This window comes from Trichomycterus rosablanca, chromosome 22 (assembly GCF_030014385.1).
Source record: "Trichomycterus rosablanca isolate fTriRos1 chromosome 22, fTriRos1.hap1, whole genome shotgun sequence".
Classification (NCBI taxonomy): domain Eukaryota; kingdom Metazoa; phylum Chordata; class Actinopteri; order Siluriformes; family Trichomycteridae; genus Trichomycterus; species Trichomycterus rosablanca.
Genome location: NC_086009.1, coordinates 14,286,869 through 14,313,485, shown reverse-complemented (window position 1 = coordinate 14,313,485; position 26,617 = coordinate 14,286,869). Strand labels below are relative to the sequence as shown.

Genomic DNA, 26,617 nt, shown 5'->3' with positions numbered 1-26,617 from the left:
GATCTCATGCGGTAGTGGGCTAGCGTATTAAAATGCTGCATTTGGAAACCGGAATCCGGACCAAGTGGCAGGACGTATTTGACTGACGGATGGCCGTAACCTCCTGTTAGTTGTTTGCATTTCCCACTTTTGCTTAGAGTTTACATACATTGTGGTTATGACTTTGTGTAGCTAGATATCATGAGTACATCTGAGTTTACTTTGCTAAGGAATGTCTGAGAGCTTCACATGTTCACAGCGACTACTTTTTAATAGTATCAATATGAGGATGCTCGGAATTTAGGATGCAGTACTTGATCATAAGGTGTTGACGCATAGGATTTGTTCGCATGTTGTGTTAACAGAGCCAAAATTCAGACTGGCCTGGTGTGTATTTAATGATGGGCTTACACTATATGACCAAAAGTATTGAGATATGTATTAATTACTGAGTTCAGGTGTTTCTGCCACACCTACAGTTAAGACCTGTTTAATATCAGTGTTGTAAAATAAATCATATACCTTCAACTTTGTTTCAGCAGTTCAGGAAATGCCCTTCTATGTATCACCATGACCATGCGCCCGTGTCGCAATGCTATTTCTATAAACATACACTATATTGCCAAAAGTATTCGCTCGTCTGCCTTCACACGCATATGAACTTGAGTGACATCCCATTGCTAATCCATAGGGTTTAATATGATGTCGGCCCACCCTCGCATGGGTGTGTGTTTCAGAAGCGCATTTGTGAGGTCAGAGGTCTGATGTTGGACGAGAAGTCCTGGCTCGCAGTCTCCGCTCTAATTCATCCCAAGTTGAGGTCAGGACTCTGTGCAGGCCAGTCAAGTTCTTCCACACCAAACTGGCTCATCCACGTCTTTATGGACCTTGCTTTGTGCACTGGTGCGCAGTCATGTTGGAACAGGAAGGGGCCATCCCCAAACTGTTCCCACAAAGTTGGGAGCATAAAATTGTCCAAAATCTCTTGGTACACTGAAGCATTAAGAGTTCCTTTCACTGGAACTAAGGGGCCGAGCCCAACTCCTGAAAAACAACCCCGCACCATAATCCCCCCTTGGATTGCCAGACGGAGAAGCGTGATTCATTACTCTAAAGAACACGTCTCCACTGCTCTAGAGTCCAGTGGCGACGTGCTTGACACCACTGCAGCTGCTCGGCCATGGAAACCCATTCCATGAAGCTCTCTACGCACTGTTCTTGAGCTAATCTGAAGGCCACATGAAGTTTGGAGGTCTGTAGCGATTGACTGTGCAGAAAGTTGGCGATCTCTGCGCACTATGCGCCTCAGCATCCGCCGACCCCGCTCAGTCATTTTACGTGGCTACCACTTGGAGTTGCTGTCGTTCCCAATCGCTTCCACTTTGTTATAATACCACTGACAGTCGATTGTGGAATATTTAGTAGCGAGGAAATTTTCACGACTGGACTTGTTGCACAGGTGGCATCCTATCACGGTACCACGCTGGAATTCACTGAGCTCCTGAGAGCGACCCATTCTTTCACTAATGTTTGTAGAAGCAGTCTGCAGTCCTAGGTGCTTGATTTTATATACCTGTAACCATGGAAGTGATTGGAACACCTGAATTCAATGATTTGGATGTGTGAGTGAATACTTTTGGCTAGAGATGGACCGATCGGGGTTTTTGGCACCGATTCCGATCTCCGATCTCCTTTCAGGGACATCGGCCGATAGCCGAATCCGATCGGGGGAGGTGGGGGGGGTATTAGCAGTAAATAAACTTAAAAGAGCCTCACAGTAAAGATAAACCGGAGCAGCGCGCGGGTGTGTGTGTTTGTGCCTTTAGAAGAGACGCTTTGTTCACAGTATCGCTATAAGTGATTCATTGATTCATGAGTTGATTCGTTTTTATGCGAAGCGTAAGTTTCTCTTCTCAGTTATCTCTCCGTGTTTACTGTATTAATTAATGTCATGGCTTTAAATAAACACCAGCTACTACAGAACATTTTGTGTGACTCTCTTACATTAAAAAGCTTCATTAAACTGCTATTACCACAGATCTGTAACCGAGTCAGACTCGTTCCGTCTAAGGAGCTAAAAGTTTTCTAAAAGTTCAGCAGATGATCCTGAACTAACGAATTTGGTAATGAATAAACTTTTGCCTCGGATTGGCTCTGTAACGTCTTCTGTTCTCATCTACATCACAAGTAAGAACCGCTTACGATTTACCAAAGTGAACCAGGAGTTTATATAACGTGCTGATAGAATCGACTCAGATGTGACCGGGTTGAATTATCTTTTTAAAGTAAATATTACAATCAGCAAAATTACATCGTAAGAGCTTTCACGATGGTTTCTGTATGATGGTTGATGAATGGTGATGTGATGGTTGGTGCTTCGTAGCTCAAAGTCTGGATCAATCCACTGAGCTGTTAACTTAACGTGATCTTTATATATCACACGATCGGATCGGCTACTTTTAGGAAATATCGCCGATCGCCGATAGCATATTTTGATTAAAAATCCGCCGATACCGATTCGTAGCCGATCGATCGTCCCATCTCTACTTTTGGCAATATAGTGCATGTTGTGATGAGTTTGGGGTACCTGATTGCTACTTGGATGAATTGGAAGATTTATGTCCATGGTTTCGGAATGGGATGTCCAGAAAGCTCAACTGTTCAAGCTCTGTTGTTTTTGTCTCATTTTAGCAGGAGGTTCTGCAAAGGAGCCAGACTTCCCAGTAACTCTTTTGCTGGTGGTTTCCGTCTCCGTGCTGGTGGCCTTTGTTGTGCTGCTGCTCAACTGTGTGACTTGCTGCAAAGAACGAGAGATCAACTTTAAGGTACGTAGCACCTCTTGGACCAACACTGAGAACTGTTTTCCTTACAGGCGTCCATGCAGACACGATCAGCTATGTCTTAGGGGAAGGGGGTCGGGGGTGACCGAACAGCCTGGTCATTGACTGGTGCACTTGTCGGTGCACTCTTTGTGCTGATCCCAAGCCTCAGGATGCATCAGGAAGGGCATCCACAATAAAAACAGTGGCAGAGCAGCTCATTTTTGGAAGCTGGGGTCAGAGCACAGGGTCAGGCATTGTACAGCATCCCTGGAGCTGAGAGAATTAAGGTCCTTGCTCAAGGGCCCAGCAGTGGTTGAATAGCAGAGCTGGGATTTAAACTCTCAACCTTTAGAATGATAGCCCAAAGCTCTACCCACTAGGCTACCACTGTCCATGAATGAGCTTGTTTACAACACGTTTATATTTCCATGCATACATAGTTTTCTTCGGGAGTTTGTTCATGTCCTTTCTGTGTGAAGTTTGCATGTTCTCCCGTGTCTGTGTGGGTTTCCTCCGGGAGCTCCAGTTTCCTCCCACAGTTAAAATCCTAATTAATAAATGAATTCTTCAGGAGTTTGAAGACAACTTCGAGGATGAGATCGACTTCACACCTCCGGCAGAAGACACGCCCTCTATGCAGTCTCCGGCTGAGGTGTACACCCTGGCTGTGCCACCAGTGCCAATGCCTGGACCTCCGCACCTCCAGCTGCCCCGGATAGCAGGTTAGACACTGCGACTACACTTTGGTACACCGATCAGGCATAACATTATGACCATCTCCTTGTTTCTACACTCACTGTCCATTTTATCAGCTCCACTTAGCATATAGAAGCTCTTTGTAGTTCTACAATTACTGACTGTAGTTCATTTGTTTCTCTGCATGCTTTTTTAGCCTGCTTTCATGCTTTTCTTGAATGCTCAGGACCACCACAGAGTAGGTATTATTTGGGTGGTGGATCATTCACAGTGGTGGTGTGTTAGTGTGTGTTGTGCTGGTACGAGTGGATCAGACACAGCAATGCTGATGGAGTTTTTAAACACCTCACTGTCACTGCTGGACTGAGAATAGTCCACCAACCAAAAATATCCAGCCAACAGCGCCCCGTGGGCAGCGTCCTGTGACCACTGATGAAGGTCTAGAAGATGACCGACTCAAACAGCAGCAACAGATGAGCGATTGTCTCTGACTTTACATCTACAAGCTGGACCAACTAGGTAGGAGTGTCTAATAGAGTGGACACGGTATTTACAAACTCCAGCAGCACTGCTGTGTCTGATCCACTCATACTTATACTCTGTGGTGGTCCTGACCATTAAAGAACAGTGTGAAAGCAGGCTAAAAAGGTATTTAGAGAAACAGATGGACTACGGTCAGTAATTGTAGAACTACAAAGTGCTTCTATATGGTAAGTGGAGCTGATTAAATAAACAGTGTGTGTAGAAACAAGGAGGTGGTTTTAATGTTATGGCTGATCAGTGTTTACTCACTTTCTAACCGGTACAGCAAGTTTTTTAACAGGCAGTTTTGCCTACTGTTGATATTGATGCTCTGGCCTTGACCTTGTAATCAACTGGTCCTCTGCTTACCAGGAATGCTTAAGTCACTGCTTATACACTGACTGTGTAGTGTAAGTCCTGTCCACATCAAAAGAAAACATAGTTATTAATTAAATTAAATATCAATAAGTGTCAACAAGTTGATTCAGACATCTGGCAACCACATGACAACCTTTGGTTTGGGTCTTCAGGCTTCTTAATAGCTTGATGATGGCTTGTCTAATTTTATCCATCCATCCATTCATCTAGTTGCTAATATAGGTTGCCAGCTCTAAAATACAAGACTTTGCTTTCCTTTTCCAGCCTGGACTATGACTGATTAAATGATGTATATGTTAATTTAGGCAGAGGGTGGCACGGTGGCTCAGTGGGTAGCACTGTCGCCTCACAGCAAGAAGGTCCAGGGTCCGATCCCCAGGCAGGGGCGGTCTGGGTCCTTTCTGTGCGGAGTTCTCCCCGTGTCTGTGCGGGTTTCCTCCCACAGTCCAACAACATGCAGTCAGGTTAATTGGAGACACCGAATTGCGCTTTAGGTGAATGGATGTGTGTCTGCCCTGCGATGGACTGGCGTCCCGTACAGGGTGTTACTGTGTGCCTTGCGCCCATTGAAAAGCAGCGATAGGCTCCAGCACCCCCCTGCGACCCTAATTGGATAAGTAGTTAAGAAAATGAATGAATGAATCATTAAGTGTCAGCAAGTTGATTCAGACCACATGGCAACCTTTGGTTTGGGTCTTCAGACTTTTAATTGTTTGCTGATTGTCTGAATTTCTTCATATATTTTGGTGCAAATGTCGGGTTGCCAGCTCTAAAATACAAGAGTTGCTGGGGGTAGCACTGTCGCCTCACAGCAAGAAGGTCCTGGATTCAATTTCTAGGCAGAGTGGTCCGGGACCTTTCTGTGTGGAGCTTGCATGTTCTCCTCGTGTCTGTGTGGGTTTCCTCCGGGTGCTCCGGTTTTCTTCCCACAGTCCAAAGACATGCAAGTGAGGTGAATTGGAGATACAAAATTGTCCATGACTGACTGTGTTTGACTTTAAAAATGTGAACTGATGAATCTTGTGTAACCAGTAATTACCTTTAAAACAATTACATTAAAATCCTAATAAATAATAAATAAATAATTAAATATTTGGTAATTCATTTGCGATGTGACTAGGCAGTTGTGTCCTGGGCAGAACATTCATATGTCTTTTGTTGTGTTTGGCTTACAGATGTTTCGTCAGGCCCACATGTAGCACGCCACACTCTCAGTTACATTCAGGAGATCGGGAGCGGCTGGTTTGGCAAGGTAAGAGCTTGGCTGTTTACAGTCAGCAGTGTCAGGGTGTGTCTGAAGTCTGCTTAGCTTGACACTAAGCTCCATGAGCTTTTTTCCAAACCTGTCCCTGGAAGGAACAGTTTCAAGGAGGAAACCTAAAAAAAATTGCTCACTTTTGCTTTCCATTCCCTTTGAGTCCTGGAGAAGAGCTGACTTTCAGTGATTGATTGTATTGAATCTAAACATCACTTAAATAGAACCGGTCTAGCAATTTAAAGCAGGCTAGAAGGTCTCAAAAGCAGTATTGAAAAGTATGAAAAGGTTACAGAGCCATAGCTTAAGATTTAGGACTCCAGAGAACCACAGCGAGAGCCGTTATTCAGAAACGCATTTTACAAGAAAAGATATTGCCCTAATGGCAGAATATGTCTCCGTAAAATCCCAATATGCTTCTTTGCAGCAGTTCTACCTTCACACAGATGGAAGTCTGTGCACCCCTATGCACCCCTGATGCACCCCTATGGTATAACAGATGTTTACAATCTGGATTGAGAAATTCACATCTGTTTATCCCGTTGTCTTTCAGGCCGTCTCAGATGAGCTCGGCATACGATATAGGAATAATGTATTCGTTTTTCTGTTATAGAGTTTTAGGTTGTATTTCTGAATGCAGTGCCATACTGTGCTGAATGATAGTGTAGTACGTCTGAGCCCATGTGACTTCTCATGCGGTTCCATCTGAGGATCACGCACATTCAGGATTGGTTTCCAGCCTTGCCCAATCATTTCACAATGTTTTGTACGGTAGATGGTGAAAAACCTCATTTACTGGCTATAAGTTACACAAATGGGTAAACCACATTAATCCAATCATAATACCTTCACCTGTTACCAATCCATCGCTTGAATTTTCTATTAACTTTTTACTCCTGTTTTACCTTGCACCCAACTTTTTTTTGACTGTTGCAGGCATCAGATTCGAAATCAAGTTGTCCAGTTTGTTAAATAAAGGTTCGAGAAAATTAACAAAACACAGATTCTTACAGTGACTTAGTGTGTAACACTGTCACTGCACAGCAAGAAGGTCCTGGATTTGATCAGGTCAAGCGGTCAGGGTCCTTCCTGTGTGGAGTTTGCATGTTCTAATGCGGGAGCTCCGTTTTCCTCCCACAGTCCAATGACATGAAAGTGAGGTGAATTGGAGACACAAAATTGACTGTGTTTGACTTTAATAACTTGAACTGATGAATCTTGTGTAACCAGTAACTACCTGTCCTGCCATGAATGTAACCAAAGTGTCTAAAACGTGACGTTAAAATCCTAATAAATAAATAAGTTGCATTTCACTATGTCTGTACTATTTTGGAATAGTATGTAATAGTTAAACATGTCACCTATCCTTCATTGACATTCGCATTATTTCTCCTGCTTTTCTCTGCAGTAGAATTAAACTGCCTCTGTAAATACAATGTATTTGCTGGACATCATTCAGTAATTCTTAATTGCCAGTTTTGTGTTTTTTACTGTTGATTGCTCTGCTAGCGTTTTAACTGTGCAAACAGTAAAGTGATACGCTGCTACATATAAAGAAAGATGACCCGCATATGCCCGTTTAAGGCAAGCGCAAATATCCGGCACTTTTGTATGTACAACAGGCTGGATGTTTGACAAGCAGCAGGTGGACCGTGCTGTCTTCTTTATTTCTTTTATCCACTGGAAAGACCGAACACACACACACACACACAATCAGCACATATAATAATACAGAATCCTAAATCAATATAAGCTAAACTGATTATGACTTAATGTCAAATGTCTATTCAGCCATGTCTACTAATAAAGAGGCAGTCATTTTTATTTGGCTATTGGGGTGGCACGGTGGCTCAGTGGGGTTGCTTCACAGCAAGAAGGTCCCGGGTTCAATTCCCAGGTGCAGCGGTCCAGGTTCCTTCAGTGTGGAGTTTGCATGTTCTCACCGTGTCCGCGTGGGTTTCCTCTGGGTTTCGTCCGGGAGCTCTGGTTTTCACTCACAGTCTAAAGACATGCAACTGAGATACAAAATTGTGTTTGACATCAAACTTGTAAACTTGTGAATCTTGTGTAATGAGTAACTACCTGTCCTGTCATAAATGTAACCAAAGTGTGTAAAACATGCCTTTAAAATCCTAGTAAAAAATAAATCAATGATCAATCTAAATGGTGTAATTTGGCATGATTTGTCCCAAACAGGTTTTACTCAGTGAGATCTACTCAGACGCCAGTGTAGCCAGAGTGGTGGTCAATGAGCTGAAAGCCAACGCCAGCTCCAAAGAACAAAATGAATTCCTTCAGCAGGGAGACCCGTACAGGTATACATAACATGAATACATGAATACATACATACAAGGCAGTGACGATCCAATATATGTCTTCTTGTGTTGCCATTTCTCTGAATGACTGGGTGTAAGGCAGAAATACCCTGGACAGTGTGCCTATCTTTTGGTTCTCTGGTTCAGATCCTAAGTGGTGTTATCAACCTGGCTGTGCCTGAGGGAGGGAGGGAGGTCAACTGGGCTTCATTGCCTTTGTACAGTTGTGAGCTCTGTTGTTTTTTCATACACAGTATGGCTGAAGCTGATGCAACCAGTGACAGGGTGCGTGTTGAAGGGGATGTGTGATAGTCTCAGCTCTCCTCTGCCAGCGCCAGTGAGAAAAATTGGAAATTCTAATATTAGGGGAAGCGTAGGGAGAAATGGTTCTTCTAAGGGCTCGGTCATCCCCCTGCTAGACCTAGCCAATCGTCTGTGTAGACGCTCAGCTGGCTGAGTAGTGGTGGGCTTGCGTATTAGACTACCATGCCACCTGAGCGTGTGTTGCTTCTTTTAAAAACATTTTTTCCCCCTTTTTTCTCCCCTTTTAACGCGTCCAATTGCATCATGCTTCCTCTCTGCCTATGCCGATCCCTGCTCTGACCGAGGACATTGAAGCTAACCCACACCCCCTCCGACACATGGCCAGCAAGCCGTATGCATCTTATCACCCACACATTGACGAGTGTTGTGCCACCTAGCGTTGTGTACGGAGAGACACACACTAAGAGCACTCTTTCCTCATCTCTGTGCAGGCGCCTCTTATCAGCCAGCAGAGGTCGTAATCGCACCAGTCTGACGGAGAGAGACCCATATCCGGCTTAGTCCCGCCCATCTGAACAACAAGCCAATCGTTGTTCATGTGGCCGCTCATCCTCAGCCGGCAAGGCAGAGCTGAGATTCGATACGATGTATTTGAGATCCCAGCTCTGGTTGCAGCGTGTCGTTCTACCGCTGCGCCACCTGAGCGGCCACGTGTGTTGCTTCTTGTATTACTCATTAATATTCGTTCTGCATCAGTAGCTCCATCCTACAAATTCTCCTGTTGCTCCTGTTGCACAGTACAATGGCAATGAAGCCCAGTTGAGCCCTCCCTCAGGCACAGCCAGTTGTGCCTGACACAGGGCCAGGTTAATAACATCGTGTGGGATTTGAACCCCGCAGCTCAAAAAAATTTGTGCTGGTGTTGGAGAAACATGGTCTAGGAGATGATTTTATGCTCAAAGGTTTTGAGATTCTTTAAAAATTACACATGGGTCCACTAACTGTGGTGTTTAGTGAACACCAAGCATTTTAAAAACACATTATTTTGCCCTTTTGCAGTAATTAGCCTAAATGAAATGGGATAAGTGTGAATAATTGATTTTGCTTTTATCATTAAGACATTGTATTGCCTAGTTAATGATGTAAATGACCATAAATAGGACTTGAACATGTGCATTTTATTTCTCTCTGTATTTAAATGTGTCCCTCCACAGGGTCCTTCATCATCCAAATATCCTACACTGCCTGGGCCAGTGTGTGGAGGCCATTCCTTTCTTACTCGTCTTTGAGTACAGTGAACTGGTAAGCATTTCATTTGTACTTTACCATACACCATATAACTAAGAATTTGACCTGTTCTCTAATTATTGGGTTAGTCCACATTCACATGATGCGTGACAGAACCACTTTTGTGCTGGATGGGCCATTGTTTACTATGGAATGAGGCGATGCTGCTTACCTTGTTGTCGTGCTACTGCAACGTTTACGGCTTGTCACAGTGTAGTTCAGTCTGATGACCCAGTTTGTCACTGACCTTTGCACTGGCAGTGACACAAATTGTTTATATGGCACACCAAAGTAGCACAGACTTGGTGATGACAATTCTTAAACCTTAAGATGCATTTACATAAGAAGCGGCAAAACTGCTTTTGTGCTGATTGTGCCTTTGTTTCCTATGGAGGGTGGCTTTTGCTGTGTTGGGCTTGCGATTTTAGTGCTTAAAGTTCACCTGATTAACTTCCAAAGTGCCTCCAATGAGACGAACTGTTTGATATGACACGGTAAAATTGACTAAGGCCATACGAACAGCTCTTAACGTGAACAAACCTTACCATGACTTATTGTATTAAAACAACGACCAATCAAGACAACGAAGCTCAAAACGCTTATCATTTAAAAGCCACCTCATTGGCATTAGGTCATATGGACTTTTCCATCAAGTCTGTTTGTCTCATTTTTGCCCTGATGGAACCGCCCTGCTTAATCATAAGTGCACCTCCAAGTACTGAATGGATGGTTGGATGGATGGAGGGATTCTACTATGCTGGGGTATTACTGTAGAGCATGGGTAAAAATGGTATAGCACTGGTGATGTCGATATTCGTTTGGTAGTACTATAGATCCTGGGCAAAGCTGATACCATGGTTATGGCTGATATCTGTTTGAATTTGCAGTAGATGTAGGTGTAGATGTTGGGCAGACCTGGTACAGCACTGGGAAGGCTGATATCTGTTTGGTATTACTGGGCACAGAGAGAGATTCTGGGCAGAGTTGGTGTAAATGTTGGGTAGAGTTAGTTTTAGATGTTTGGTAGAGCTAGTGTAGATGTTGGGTAGAGCTGGTGTAGATGTTGGGTAGAGCTGGTGTAGATGTTGGGTAGAGCTGGTGTAGATGTTGGGTAGATGTTGGGTAGAGCTGGTGTAGATGTTGGGTAGAGCTGGTGTAGATGTTTGGCAGAGCTCAGAGTTGGTGTAGATGTTGGGTAGAGCTGGTGTAGATGTTGGGTAGAGCTCAGAGTTGGTGTAGATGTTGGGTAGAGTAGATGTGGTGTAGATGTTTGGTAGAGCTTGTGTAGTTGTTGAGTAGATGTGGTGTAGATGTTTGGTAGAGCTGGTGTAGATGTTGGGTAGAGCTGGTGTAGATGTTGGGTAGATGTGGTGTAGATGTTGGGTAGAGCTGGTGTAGATGTTGGGCAGAGCTGGTGTAGATGTTTGGCAGAGCTCAGAGTTGGTGTAGATGTTGGGTAGATGTGGTGTAGATGTTGGGTAGAGCTGGTGTAGATGTTGGGTAGAGCTCAGAGTTGGTGTAGATGTTGGGTAGAGCTTGTGTAGTTGTTGAGTAGATGTGGTGTAGATGTTTGGTAGAGCTGGTGTAGATGTTTGGCAGAGCTCAGAGTTGGTGTAGATGTTGGATAGAGCTGGTGTAGATGTTTGGTAGAGCTGGTGTAGATGTTGGGTAGAGCTGGTGTAGATGTTGGGTAGAGCTGGTGTAGATGTTGGGCAGAGCTGGTGTAGATGTTTGGCAGAGCTGGTGTAGATGTTTGGCAGAGCTCAGAGTTGGTGTAGATGTTGGGTAGAGTAGATGTGGTGTAGATGTTTGGTAGAGCTTGTGTAGTTGTTGAGTAGACGTGGTGTAGATGTTGGGTAGAGCTGGTGTAGATGTTTGGTAGAGCTGGTGTAGATGTTTGGCAGAGCTGGTGTAGATGTTTGGCAGAGCTGGTGTAGATGTTTGGCAGAGCTCAGAGTTGGTGTAGATGTTGGGTAGAGTAGATGTGGTGTAGATGTTTGGTAGAGCTTGTGTAGTTGTTGAGTAGACGTGGTGTAGATGTTGGGTAGAGCTGGTGTAGATGTTTGGCAGAGCTCAGAGTTGGTGTAGCTGTTGGGTAGAGCTGGTGTAGATGTTGGGTAGAGCTGGTGTAGATGTTGGGCAGAGCTGGTGTAGATGTTGGGTAGAGCTGGTGTAGATGTTGGGTAGAGCTGGTGTAGATGTTGGGTAGAGCTGGTGTAGATGTTGGGCAGAGCTGGTGTAGATGTTGGGTAGAGCTCAGAGTTGGTGTAGATGTTGGGTAGAGTAGATGTGGTGTAGATGTTTGGTAGAGCTTGTGTAGTTGTTGAGTAGATGTGGTGTAGATGTTGGGTAGAGCTGGTGTAGATGTTGGGTAGAGCTGGTGTAGATGTTGGGTAGAGCTGGTGTAGATGTTGGGTAGGGTGTAGATGTTGGGTAGAGTAGATGTGGTGTAGATGTTTGGTAGAGCTGGTGTAGTTGTTGAGTAGATGTTGGGTAGAGCTGGTGTAGATGTTGGGTAGAGCTGGTGTAGATGTTTGGCAGAGCTCAGAGTTGGTGTAGATGTTGGGTAGAGTAGATGTGGTGTAGATGTTTGGTAGAGCTTAGAGTTGGTGTAGATGTTGGGTAGAGTAGATGTGGTGTAGATGTTTGGTAGAGCTTAGAGTTGGTGTAGATGTTGGGTAGAGCTGGTGTAGATGTTGGGTAGAGTAGATGTGGTGTAGATGTTTGGTAGAGCTTGTGTAGTTGTTGAGTAGATGTGGTGTAGATTTTTGGCAGAGCTTAGAGTTGGTGTAGATGTTGGGTAGAGCTGGTGTAGATGTTGGGTAGAGCTGGTGTAGATGTTGGGTAGAGCTGGTGTAGATGTTGGGTAGAGCTGGTGTAGATGTTGGGTAGCGCTGGTGTAGATGTAGAGTAGATGTGGTGTAGATGTTGGGTATAGCTGGTGTAGATGTTTGGCAGAGGTCAGAGTTGGTGTAGATGTTGAGTAGATGTGTAGATGTTGGGTATAGCTGGTGTAGATGTTGAGTAGATGTGGTGTAGATGTTTGGCAGAGCTCAGAGTTGGTGTAGATGTTGGGCAGAGCTAATGTAGATGTTGGGCAGAGCTGGTACAGCACCGGTGATGCTGTGTAATGCCTCTAGAAGCATATATTTTTTTAAGAATTATGGAATTAGGAACCATGCTTAATGTCTACATGTGTTCTGGTGTCTTGAATGCATTGGACAGTAGACTACTGGGGGAAAAGCAATTAAAAACTCCAAAGAGATTAATTACACCTTTCTATCTGGCTGTCTGACTGGCAGATATGAGTTTGGCAGGTACCAGGAGAGTTACTTGGCATTGGAAAACTTAAGTAGAGTGCTAACTGCAGGTGGCTGACCAATGGAATGGAATTAGATTTTAACAAGCGCATGCGAATGTAAGCCCACGTGCTTTTGGCTTCATGGTGTTTCCTACTGTACAATTTTGGCAATAAATATTTTTAATTTTAGACCGGAGCTTGACTATAATGTTTTTGAATGAAATAAACCAAGTATAAGAATGTGATTGAGCTCCTTCATTCTGCAGCATTTATTATTTTTTCTTGATCTATTTATGGCTCTGCTGCTCAAGCCCGACAGAGATCTGAGGTGCATAGCTGCCTGAAACGCTCTCCAGTTCCCTCATGGCCCAATAAAGCAACAGGCTCCGTTTGCCACCACTGTAACTCTGCCTTCTTGCTGTGTTGGTACATTTTATTGCCTCACATTCAAGTTGCTCTGAAACACAGCCCAGTTTGTACGGGCCACTTCTGGGATAGAACAGCAGTCCCCTGATTTCTCCTGACCAGATTTAGACTCCAGTCGGGGTTTTAAAGCGTAGCCTATAACAGCGTTGACTGTTGTGGCAATTTATGAAGTTCAAGCAGATCTGAATGTATCTAGGGTGCCAATTAGAACGCCTCCTGAGATCACATGTTGATGCATTAAGTGAGTTTTAATGTACAGAGTGATTTGATAATGACCAAATCATAATTTTATCACCAAGGACAGTGGAAAAGCTCTGCAATTAAGCTTTTAAACTAGTTGCTGGTGCAAGCCTCACAACTGCCATTGTTGGGCTCTTGAGCAAGGCCCTTAACCCCCCTCAGTTGCTTGGACTGTAATGCCAAGTTCACACTACACGACTTTCTGAGCTGTCAGATCGCTGTACAGTTTACACTACACGACTGGATCTCTTGCAATCGGGAGTCTTTTAAGTCACATTACATTTCACATTACACCACTGATCTGCGATAAGCGGTCACAAACTACACGATCTATCACCGGGAAGAATCGCAGACGAGTCCATCAGGTCTCCCAAACTACGTTTCGTCACAAAAACACACGCGAGAAGTGACGAGGGGTTTAATGATACCACGTTTAAAAATGCACGTCAACAATAAGCGAGCGATCAAAGTTGTTTGTGCAGCGTAAAAGCAGGTAGGAAAAATAAAGGAATCTGAGTGAATTTGGCAACGCGACCAGCAGGGATCGTCTGTTCTGTAGTGAGTTGGAGGTTAATAAATATTTTTGGCAATGCATTGTTGGTATTATGGTTTGTCGCGGACGATAAAGTACTGCATCAGTACGACAAATACTGTTAAGCTTGTGTGTGTGCTGATGTATTCTGATAGAAACTATGTTATGCCCCTCTCCCACGTTTTTACACTCCTTCCCCATGTTCCCCCTCACCCCTTATGCTGCGTTCTCATTGGCTGTAGTTCCACATAGCACTCGCAACCTACTCGCATCACCTTTCACACTACAGGATTTCGAGTCGACGACTGGTTCAGATATTTAACATGCTAGATATTTTTCTGGATCTAGTCGGTGAACAGTTCACACGAAAATTAGGGCAAAAATCATGTAGTGTGAACTAGGCATAAGTTGCTTTCTACACTCACTGTCCATTTTATCAGCTTCACTTACCATATAGAAGCACTTTGTAGTTCTACAATTACTGACTGTGGTCCATCTGTTTCTATGCATGCTTTGTTAGCCCCCTTTCATGCTGTTCTTCACTGGTCAGGACCCCCACAGAACCACTACAGAGCAGGTATTATTTAGGTGGTGGATCATTCTCAGCACTGCAGTGACACTGACATGGTGGTGGTGTGTTAGTGTGTGTTGTGCTGGTATGAGTGGATCAGACACAGCAGCGCTGATGGAGTTTTTAAACACCTCACTGTCACTGCTGGACTGTACTGTCCACCAACCAAAAATATCCAGACAACAGCGCCCCGTGGGCAGCGTCCTGCGACCACTGATGAAGGTCTAGAAGATGACCAACTCAAACATCAGCAATAGATGAGCGATCGTCTCTGACTTTAGTTCTACAAGGTGGACCAACTAGGTAGGAGTGTCTAATAGAGTGGACAGTGAGTGGACACGGTATTTAAAAACTCCAGCAACGCTGCTGTGTCTGATCCACTCATACCAGCACAACACACACTAACACACCACCACCATGTCAGTGTCACTGCAGTGCTGAGAATGATCCACCACCTAAATAATACCTGCTCTGTGGTGGTCCTGTGGGGGTCCTGACAATTGAAGAACAGAGTTAAAGCAGGTTAAAAAAGTATTTAGAGAAATAGATATATTACAGTCAGTAATTGTAGAACTACAAAGTGCTTCAGTGAACAAAGTGGACAGTGAGTGTAGAAACAAGGAAGTGGTTTTAATGTTATGGCTGATCGGTGTACAAACACAAAGCTTTAGGACTGGATTGTTTCTACCCTCTCTGTGTAATCTTTGTATCAGTATGATGTTGACTTTGGTTAGGATCGTATGACCATATTATAAACAATGAGTCATATACACTCCCTGAGCACTTTATTAGGTACACCTGTTTGGCACGTACATTAGCTGATTATTTTGTAAGCTACACCTACCATACAGATAAACTTTGACTGAATGTAGCTCATATATTGCTGTACCCTTTTTATCAATCCAGAGACATTTTTATAAGTCCATAATTTATAGACAATGGCAGTTTTGGTTGCTGGAACTGTATCAGAGCATAAGGGTGAGATAAAATAATTATGATCTAAAGGCACCAAGTTTTTAGCTTTACTTTGATGGTATTTGACTCTGGGTGAGGTGGGAGATGAAGGAAATACAGCCCGGTCCTTCCCAACTGCTTGCGCAACACCACATCTGATCACGGTGAGCCACATGACCATACCCCCCCCCTCCAACATGTGTCCAATCTGCAGCCTCTTTTTATTTCCTGCCAGTCCTGGGTTCCCACACAGATCTGCAGTGGTGTTGGAATTTTTTCACTCTTAATGTTGTGCCCACCGATGCACTGGGCACAGATTTTACGAGCTTGGATGAACTAACAATCATAAATTCAAATGTCATTTTATTACTTGGCTTAAATCCTTTGCAGCCAATAACTGCCTGACGTCTGGAACCAGTAGGCATAGCCAGACGTTGGGTTACTCCTTGAGGTTCTGCCAGCCTTTACTGCATTCAGAAATTCTTTGGTCGCCTTTGCTTTGTGCTTTGGATCATCGTCCGTTTGCAGTGGGAAGCACCGCCCATTAAGTTTTAAAGCATTTGACTGGACAGGAGTTGCTACAATTGTCATGCATACTTCAGAACTCACCTTGCTGCCTTGTCAGTCACCTTATCAAGTTTTTGAGCTCACGAGTTAGGGTTAGGGTTAGTTAATCTCAACAGAGCTACCACCCTGGCCGGGCATCCACACGAACACAATTGGCACACGTGTTGTCAGTGACAATTTCTATATATATATATATATATATATATATATATAGATATAGATATAGATATAGATATAGATATATATACAGTGTATCACAAAAGTGAGTACACCCCTCACATTTCTGCAGATATTTAAGTATATCTTTTCATGGGACAACACTGACAAAATGACACTTTGACACAATGAAAAGTAATCTGTGTGCAGCTTATATAACAGTGTAAATTTATTCTTCCCTCAAAATAACTCAATATACAGCCATTAATGTCTAAACCACCGGCAACAAAAGTGAGTACACCCCTTAGTGAAAGTTCCTGAAGTGTCAATATTTTGTGTGGCCACCATTATTTCCCAGAACTTCCTTAACTCTCCTGGGCATGGAGTTTACCAGAGCTTCACAGGTTGCCACTGGAATGCTTTTCCACTCCTCCATGACGACATCACGGAGCTGGCGGATATTCGAGACTTTGCGCTCCTCCACCTTCCGCTTGAGGATGCCCCAAAGATGTTCTATTGGGTTTAGGTCTGGAGACATGCTTGGCCAGTCCATCACCTTTACCCTCAGCCTCTTCAATAAAGCAGTGGTCGTCTTAGAGGTGTGTTTGGGGTCATTATCATGCTGGAACACTGCCCTGCGACCCAGTTTCCGGAGGGAGGGGATCATGCTCTGCTTCAGTATTTCACAGTACATATTGGAGTTCATGTGTCCCTCAATGAAATGTAACTCCCCAACACCTGCTGCACTCATGCAGCCCCAGACCATGGCATTCCCACCACCATGCTTGACTGTAGGCATGACACACTTATCTTTGTACTCCTCACCTGATTGCCGCCACACATGCTTGAGACCATCTGAACCAAACAAATTAATCTTGGTCTCATCAGACCATAGGACATGGTTCCAGTAATCCATGTCCTTTGTTGACATGTCTTCAGCAAACTGTTTGCAGGCTTTCTTGTGTAGAGACTTCAGAAGAGGCTTCCTTCTGGGGTGACAGCCATGCAGACCAATTTGATGTAGTGTGCGGCGTATGGTCTGAGCACTGACAGGCTGACCCCCCACCTTTTCAATCTCTGCAGCAATGCTGACAGCACTCCTGCGCCTATCTTTCAAAGACAGCAGTTGGATGTGATGCTGAGCACGTGCACTCAGCTTCTTTTGACGACCAACGCGAGGTCTGTTCTGAGTGGACCCTGCTCTTTTAAAACGCTGGATGATCTTGGCCACTGTGCTGCAGCTCAGTTTTAGGGTGTTGGCAATCTTCTTGTAGCCTTGGCCATCTTCATGTAGCGCAACAATTCGTCTTTTAAGATCCTCAGAGAGTTCTTTGCCATGAGGTGCCATGTTGGAACTTTCAGTGACCAGTATGAGAGAGTGTGAGAGCTGTACTACTAAATTGAACACACCTGCTCCCTATGCACACCTGAGACCTAGTAACACTAACAAATCACATGACATTTTGGAGGGAAAATGACAAGCAGTGCTCAATTTGGACATTTAGGGGTGTAGTCTCTTAGGGGTGTACTCACTTTTGTTGCCGGTGGTTTAGACATTAATGGCTGTATATTGAGTTATTTTGAGGGAAGAATAAATTTACACTGTTATATAAGCTGCACACAGACTACTTTTCATTGTGTCAAAGTGTCATTTTGTCAGTGTTGTCCCATGAAAAGATATACTTAAATATCTGCAGAAATGTGAGGGGTGTACTCACTTTTGTGATACACTGTATATATATATATATATATATATATATATATATACAGTGTATCACGAAAGTGAGTACACCCCTCACATTTCTGCAAATATTTCATTATATCTTTTCATGGCACAACACTATAGACATGAAACTTGGATATAACTAAGAGTAGTCAGTGTACAACTTGTATAGCAGTGTAGATTTACTGTCTTCTGAAAATAACTCAACACACAGCCATTAATGTCTAAATAGCTGGCAACATAAGTGAGTACACCCCACAGTGAACATGTCCAAATTGTGCCCAAAGTGTCAATATTTTGTGTGACCACCATTATTATCACTGCCTTAACCCTCCTGGGCATGGAATTCACCAGAGCTGCACAGGTTGCTACTGGAATCCTCTTCCACTCCTCCATGATGACATCACGGAGCTGGTGGATGTTAGACACCTTAAACTCCTCCACCTTCCACTTGAGGATGCGCCACAGGTGCTCAATTGGGTTTAGTCCATCACCTTTACCTTCAGCTTCCTCAGCAAGGCAGTTGTCATCTTGGAGGTTGTGTTTGGGGTCGTTATCCTGTTGGAAAACTGCCATGAGGCCCTGTTTTCGAAGGAAGGGGATCATGCTCTGTTTCAGAATGTCACAGTACATGTTGGAATTCATGTTTCCCTCAATGAACTGCAGCTCCCCAGTGCCAGCAACACTCATGCAGCCCAAGACCATGATGCTACCACCACCATGCTTGACTGTAGGCAAGATACAGTTGTCTTGGTACTTCTCACCAGGGCGCCGCCACACATGCTGGACACCATCTGAGCCAAACAAGTTTATCTTGGTCTCGTCAGACCACAGGGCATTCCAGTAATCCATGTTCTTGGACTGCTTGTCTTCAGCAAACTGTTTGCTGGCTTTCTTGTGCGTCAGCTTCCTTCTGGGATGACGACCATGCAGACGGAGTTGATGCAGTGTGCGGTGTATGGTCTGAGCACTGACAGGCTGACCTCCCACATCTTCAACCTCTGCAGCAATGCTGGCAGCACTCATGTGTCTATTTTTTAAAGCCAACCTCTGGATATGACGCCGAACACGTGGACTCAACTTCTTTGGTCGACCCTGGCGAAGCCTGTTCCGAGTGGAACCTGTCCTGGAAAACCGCTGTATGACCTTGGCCACCATGCTGTGGCTCAGTTTCAGGGTGTTAGCAATCTTCTTATAGCCCAGGCCATCTTTGTGGAGAGCAACAATTCTATTTCTCACATCCTCAGAGAGTTCTTTGCCATGAGGTGCCATGTTGAATATCCAGTGGCCAGTATGAGAGAATTGTACCCAAAACACCAAATTTAACAGCCCTGCTCCCCATTTACACCTGGGACCTTGACACATGACACCAGGGAGGGACAACGACACATTTGGGCACAATTTGGACATGTTCACTGTGGGGTGTACTCACTTATGTTGCCAGCTATTTAGACATTAATGGCTGTGTGTTGAGTTATTTTCAGAAGACAGTAAATCTACACTGCTATACAAGTTGTACACTGACTACTCTAAGTTATATCCAAGTTTCATGTCTATAGTGTTGTCCCATGAAAAGATATAATGAAATATTTGCAGAAATGTGAGGGGTGTACTCACTTTCGTGATACACTGTATATATATATATTTTGTTTTTGCATTTTCTCCCTTTTTTCTCCATTTTAGCATGTCCAATTGCCCGATTGCGTCATGCTTCCTCTCCACCAGTGCCGATCCCCGCTCTGATTGAGGAGAACGAAGCTAACCCATGCCCCCTCCGACACGTGGGCAGCAGCCGTATGCATTTTGTCACCTACACTTTGACGAGTGCAGTGCAGATGAGCACTGTGTACGGAGAGACACACCCTGACAGCACTCTTTTCCCGTCTCCAATCAGTCAGCAGAGGTCGCAATCGCATTAGTTATGCTAGAGACCCTATCCGGCTTAATCCCACCCCTATCTGAACAACAGGCCAATCGCCGGCAGGCAGCGCTGAGACTAGATACGATGTATTCGAGATCCCAGCTCTGGTTCCAGCGTGTGTTTTTACCGCTGCGCCACCTGAGCGGCATGTCAGTGACAATTTAACCATTTTCGGTACACGGAGGGAGGGTTGTGCCGCCTCAGCCAATTGGCTTGAATGATCTGAGGCTAACTGTGTTAGCTTAGTAAGCAAAAACTGCTGTGACGTAATCGCTGTTCAAACAATCTGCCTTATAGTTTAAATGTCTTATTAGAATCATCTCTATTTAGGCAGCTGTCCAGGTGGCAGCAAGGCAGCTCAATAGGTTCCACTCATAGTGTATGTGAATGTAGTTGCCTTGGCGACCCTACTGTATGCATTAGGGATCTCCCTAGTCAATAGTAAAGCAAACGAAAGCGCTCGGTATTCCCTCGGACCGGACCGGCTGTCCCCAGTGGGCCGAAAGAATCCAAAGAGGAGCTCGTTAGGACTGTTGAAACGCAGAGCGGTTTGCAGGGCACCCTGGGAGCACCTGCCCAGTGGTAAAGCCCTGCAGCACTGGGTTTTAGTCCTTACAGGCCAAAACAGGTGGATGGCACCGAGCCATGCCCTTCATTCCACAGGGCCGGGATGAGCTCACCGAGGCCTGACGTTGCGTAATACAGTCTGTGTTCTCGGCGGAGCTGCTTTTCCCCGAGCTGCTATCGTAGCTCAGATTAAGATCCACTCTGCTCTCAGGCAACCAGAAGCAACAGAGAGGAGCGACCAATGAGCGTGAATTTAGGGCTGCCTGATATTGGAAAAAAATTGACATCTGTGATATGTTTTTTTTGGTCTGCAATATTTAAAAATGCTGGGATTTCACTCCAAGTCACTGATTCAACATGTCATTATACTGCATGTTTCTTACCTTAAATAAGCGGCTCATTTGTGAATGGTTGATGACTGGAAAGGATACAGGGCATTACAGAAAGCTACATCTTGAAGAAAACTACATATGAACTCATGGTTAAAACAGAGAATTAAACTAGGGAAGCTTTAATATCTAATTACAGATTAGATTAGGGAAATTAACATTTTATTTCACAATTAAAACCTCTTTAAAGTAGCAATTGTTATTAGGGCTGCCACTAACGACAATTTTTCTATTGATTAATCTATAGACTATTTTATCGATTAGTCGATTAATCTAAACGATTAATTTTCCTCCAAAAAATTTTATTCGGAATCTCATTTAAGCTTCTTTTATTTTAACAACAAACTGTATGGCGTAACAAATATGGCACAAAACTAAATGTAAACCGTGTTTATGTCCATATTATCAAATTCTCAAAAGTGCTTCATATTAAACAAAGTGCAACATGTGTTTATGGCATTCCGTACACAAAGCAAAGTGCTTAAACTTATAGCAGAAATTTACATTTACATTTACATTTTCAGCATTTAGCAGACGCTTTTATCCAAAGCGACTTACACAATGAGCGGAACACGATGAGCAATTGAGGGTTAAGGTAGGGCTGGGCGATTTTTACGATTAATTTGGTTAATTCGAATGAATTGCGATTGTTTACATACTTTATATTTTAATTAAAATACCAACATGTCACGAGGCAGAAACTGAGCAGACGCTCGCGGAATATAAATCAGGGAAAGTTTAATATCAAAAAGGCAAAAACACGATCGGCAAAACGAGACACACGAACAGAAGAGTTTAAGTAAGATTCACTGAATCGAACACAGCTGAAATGAATCGAAACTCCGGAGCCGATGAGCGCGATCAGGATTGGCTGACCGGGGACGTGATAATCACGTGACAGTCCGTGGGAGCATGGGAATTGTAGTCTATATTGTTAGAAGCAGGCCCATCCACCCCCCAGTCACAAGAGGACAAAATCAAAGCTGAGTGATTACTTGATGCCCCCCCCCCCAGTGTAGATACTGATACAGACTCATTTATATGGTGGAAACAGTGAACAGGCTCGTGTTCCTTTTAAGAAACCTGTAAAGAACTTTTTGTAGTTTTGTACTTTTTTTTATGTAAAGAGGTTATGCTGCACATTATTTAAAATAAGAGTTGTTTGTGAGTTATTCTTATAAAGGATATAGCTAATTTGCACTTCTGCAGTCTTTTAAATTAAAATGTAAAAAAAAGAAAGAAATTTGAGTCTTTTTTCAATTGCATTATACAAGAAATCGTAATCGAGAATCGGTAATAATTTATTTATAATTTAAAAAAAATCGCCCAGCCCTAGGTTAAGGGCCTTGCTCAGGGACCCAACAGTGGCGACTTGGTGGTGGCGGGGCTTGAACCGGCAACCTTCTGTTTACTAGTCCAGTACCTTCACCACTGAGCTATCACTGGCCCTATTAAAATAGTTAGAGGTAGGCACGTCTCATTAAGTCCAACGTACAGTAACGACAGAATGAGATCTAGCTGTCTAACTGAACTCGCTAAGGAACACGGTATTCCACGATTAAGAAGCGTAATGAAACAATATAGACGTGCAACATCGCCCTGGTGCTGCTGTGGTACCATCAACGCTTTGCACGGTGTACAAACCACCTTTTTGTTTTGTGCCAGTTTTAAGTATTCCCAAACTTTTGTTGATTTGGGTCTTGGAAAACTTTAGGCTTTTCTTTGAAAGCTCGCTACAATCGTCCTCTGATTGCTGCAGACGACATTTCTTAAGACTGCGCTCAATGCCGCCAACCAGTGACTCGACCAAATACATGCACGCAGTATTGTAAGTAGTGCTGAGGGAAATCATATGAACGCTTATATGAATGGAAACATTGTAGAAATTAAAAAGAATAATTTATAAACAGTTTTAAAAACGATGCATCGACCTAAAATATTGATGTTGCATTTTTAGTGTCGACGTCATCGACTAGGTCGACCAATCGCGGCAACCCTAATTGTTATTAAAACAAAACTGTTCAAATAAAGTCACAGCTGGAACAGGAAATTGCTTTTCCTCAGTCACTTCAGCCCAATACTTACTACATTCCTGACCATCGCATGCACAGTCATGTCAATCAATGTCATGAATTAGACAATACTGTGAAGTTTGCAAGTTCTCCCCATGTCTGGATGGGTTGCCACCGGGAGCTGTGGTTTCCTCCCACAGTCCATTACAAACTTGACCCGATGAATCTTTTGTAACCAGTAATGAACTGTCCTGTCATGAATGTAACCAAAGTGTGTAAAACATGACTTTTGGGTCTTTTGGATGTGGTCCTTATGTTTTGGCTCATCTATGTAGTCTGTATTTTCTAGGCTAAACTTGTATTTAAATCCGAATCCCGTTTTAAACGTCTCAAAGGCGTAGATAGCTGCGCTAATTGTTTGTCGTTTGTTTCCCCAGCGACCATCCGTAACCCTGACTCATTGCATTTTAGACAAAATATAGCCGTGAGCTGCAATCGGAGCAGTCTCAAGAATGTCAGTTGCTGCCCGTCTGAGTGACAACGTCTCCTGTAACGGCAGACTTCAGGGGCTGCCGGAGACTTGGCGGTGCGGACGTCGATATATAGATCTGTGCATGTGCATTTGTGTATGAAGCTGAGAAGCTATGAGAAGGACAGCGTATCGATTGCTTATTTATATCTTAAATAAGCCCCCCCCCCCCCCCCCGATGTTTTTTTTAGACATCGGCATCATATGGCTGAGTCGACCGAGTAGGCCACCCAAGCGCCCTACTTGTATTGGTTAATAAATCCAAATACCCCCCCTGCCCCCCATGATAGAAGTTGTGTTTTGTTAAACAAATACGAAGGGTTAGGGTCACATGACTAAAGCACCCTGTCATAAATAAATAAAATAAAAGTATATGGAAGTGTAGAAGTATGTGTGTATAGCTCAGAGGTTAAGGTACTGGACTAGTCATCAGAAGCTTGCTGGTTCAAGCCCCACCACCGCCACTGTTAGGCCCCTGAGCAAGACCCTTAACCCTCAATTGCTTGAGTTGTATTCGATTATAATTGTACTTTGCTTTGGATATAATGTAATGTAAATGGGCCCAATAAACATAAGCAGATTTGCATACATTAGTTAGCTACTCGGATCTCAGTGATGCTATCAGCCAGCCGGGTGTCCACACAGACTTGATTGGCTCTGTTTGATTTCCCCCCTCTCTCAAGGTATTCCTGCCCTGCACCCTGTGTTTCACTCTGGAACCGGACCTGCCCCCACCCTGATCAGGATTGTTAAAAAGTGCTGCAGTGAATGTAAAAAAAAAAAGCCGCACTGAATGCTGGGATTGCCTTTACTGCTGCACTAGCTCACCAACTCCCAGAGTTCAAATCTCAGCTCCTTTACCGGTTGGCTGTGCACCACCAGTGGGCACAATTGGCAATGCCTGCAGCAGACGGAATTGGCCACTGAAGTCTGCTGGGTGGGAAAGACCGGACTAGAGGGAAAGAGGGCGTGGTCTTCGACGCTGTGTAAGAACGCTGGTTAGTAGAGAAGTGGAGGTTGCAGGTGCAGTCAGTGCTCGAAACTAACCTCATACGCAAATCCACCGAAGTATGGGCGAATAGGAAGGGGTCGGTGGTAAGAAGCTCACCAGTAATAACCAATTAGAAACCTGAATTTATTTAGTTCTATAGCGGAATCCTCATATCTGTATAGCCCTGTGTTTAGGCTAGCAGTGGCTGTGACTGGTGTCTTAACGCTGACCTTTGAACGTAATGCACAGAGTAAATAGACTGTTGGCATAATAAATGTGTTGGGTCTGAACCAGAGCCAAACACTATTTGTTTCTCTTCTGTTGTTGACAGGGATGTGTTCGCTATGTTAACGCATAAACAGGATTTCACTCAGTATGGCATTTACACTATAATATCAGATCCAGTTGTTGCTTGTTTTACCTTCAGCCATCCATCATGTATTATTAGGGTCCTACTAAATTCACTCATAAATTGAATGATAGAATAAATGGAAGCTGATGTTTTTAGCTGCTTTACACTTCGACATCTTGGACATTTTGACTAACCGATTGCTAACTGAATTGCCGTAGGATTGCTAGGACGACATCATAGTGGAAATTAACAAATAAACATAGGGCACTTAAACGCTACACGAATGAAAAACATTGATTAAATACACCGATCAGCCATAACATTAAAACCACCTCCTTGTTTCTACACTCACTGTCCATTTTATCGGCTCCACTTACCATATAGGAGCACTTTGACGTTCTACAATTACTGACTGTAGTCCATCTGTTTCTCTACATACTTTTTTAGCCTGCTTTCTCCCTGTTCTTCAATGGTCAGGACCCCCACAGGACCACCACAGAGCAGGTATTATTTAGGTGGTGGATCATGCGAAGCACTGCAGTGACACTGACATGGTGGTAGTGTGTTAGTGTGTGTTGTGCTGGTGTGATTGGATCAGACACAGCAATGCTGCTGGAGTTTCTAAACACAGTGTCCACTCTATTAAATAGACACTCCTACCTAGTTGGTCCACCTTGTAGATGTAAAGTCAGAGACGATCGCTCATCTATTGCTGCTGTTTGAGTCGGTCATCTTCTAGACCTTCATCAGTGGTCACAGGACGCTGCTGACAGGGCGCTGTTGGCTGGATATTTTTGGTTGGTGGACTATTCTCAGTCCAGCAGTGACAGTGAGGTGTTTCAAAACTCCATCAGCGCTGCTGTGTCTGATCCACTCATACCAGCACAACACACACTAACACACCACCACCATGTCAGTGTCACTGCAGTGCTGAGAATGATCCACCACCTAAATACGTAATACCTGCTCTGTAGTGGCCCTGGGAGAATCCTGACCATTGAAGAACAGCATGAAAGCGGGCTAACAAAGCATGCCGAGAAACAGATGGACTACAGTCAGTAATTGTAGAACTACGAAGTGCTTTTATATGGTAAGTGGAGCTGATAAAGTGGACAGTGAGTTATATGTTATAAGTTATATGTGGCCAGTGCTCTGGTCTGTAAGACAGCTGAACTTACACTACGTGACCACAAGTATTTGGACACCTGACCATGAGCATGTTGGACATCCCATTTCAAAAACAAATGATCTTTTAGCTCTCACAAGACTTTGAAGTATGGCTGTGGGAATGGCAGTTTTTGGGAATTTGTGCCGTCAGTCAGTCAAAAGAGCATTAGTTTTGCTGGGCAGTGATGTTGGCCAAGGGAGTCTCAACTGATGTTCCAGTTCATTCCAAAGCTTTTCAGTGGGGCTGCAGGCCACTAGAGGCTCTGCAAACCAGTCCAAAATCCAAAGTTACTTAACAATTGACTAAACACAGTCTGAGCAATTAAGGGGTTAAGGGCCTTGCTCAGGTGGTGGCGGTGGTGAAGCTTTAACTGACAACTTTTTGATTGCTAGTCCAGTACCTTAACCACTGAGTTACCATTGCCCTTATAGAGCTTGTTTTGTGTACAGGGGCACAACCATGCTGGGACAAGAATGGGGCCTTCCTTAAGTTAAAAGCATATAATTTTCTTCTGATTTATATATATAATAAAATATATTACACCTGCCAGCAATTATTGTGGCTGAATTGTTAAATAAAATACATATTTTTGTAGCCGAATATAAAGAAAAGAAAGATAAATCAGTCAGGGACGTAGCTGAGCCAGATCACATGTAAATGCTGCTGGTTAACATGCATTTGCTGAAAGATACTCCAATAT

The 26,617-nt window shown here is 43.8% G+C and overlaps 1 protein-coding gene across 4 annotated transcripts in view; it reads left to right on the top strand.

Annotated features, from left to right (window-relative positions):
• The window catches only part of lmtk2 (lemur tyrosine kinase 2), a 59,968-nt gene that overhangs the window by 7,305 nt on the left and 26,046 nt on the right, over positions 1-26,617 (top strand). For all 4 annotated transcript variants that reach the window (XR_010007321.1, XR_010007320.1, XM_062984829.1 and 1 more), the window contains exons 2-6: positions 2,671-2,804; positions 3,373-3,523; positions 5,573-5,649; positions 7,849-7,967; positions 9,446-9,533. Coding sequence is in view for 2 of the 4 variants with exons in the window: in XM_062984829.1 (XP_062840899.1) it covers positions 2,671-2,804; positions 3,373-3,523; positions 5,573-5,649; positions 7,849-7,967; positions 9,446-9,533 (569 nt within the window). In the remaining 2 variants the exon portion in view is untranslated. The remainder of the gene's footprint in view (positions 1-2,670; positions 2,805-3,372; positions 3,524-5,572; positions 5,650-7,848; positions 7,968-9,445; positions 9,534-26,617) is intronic.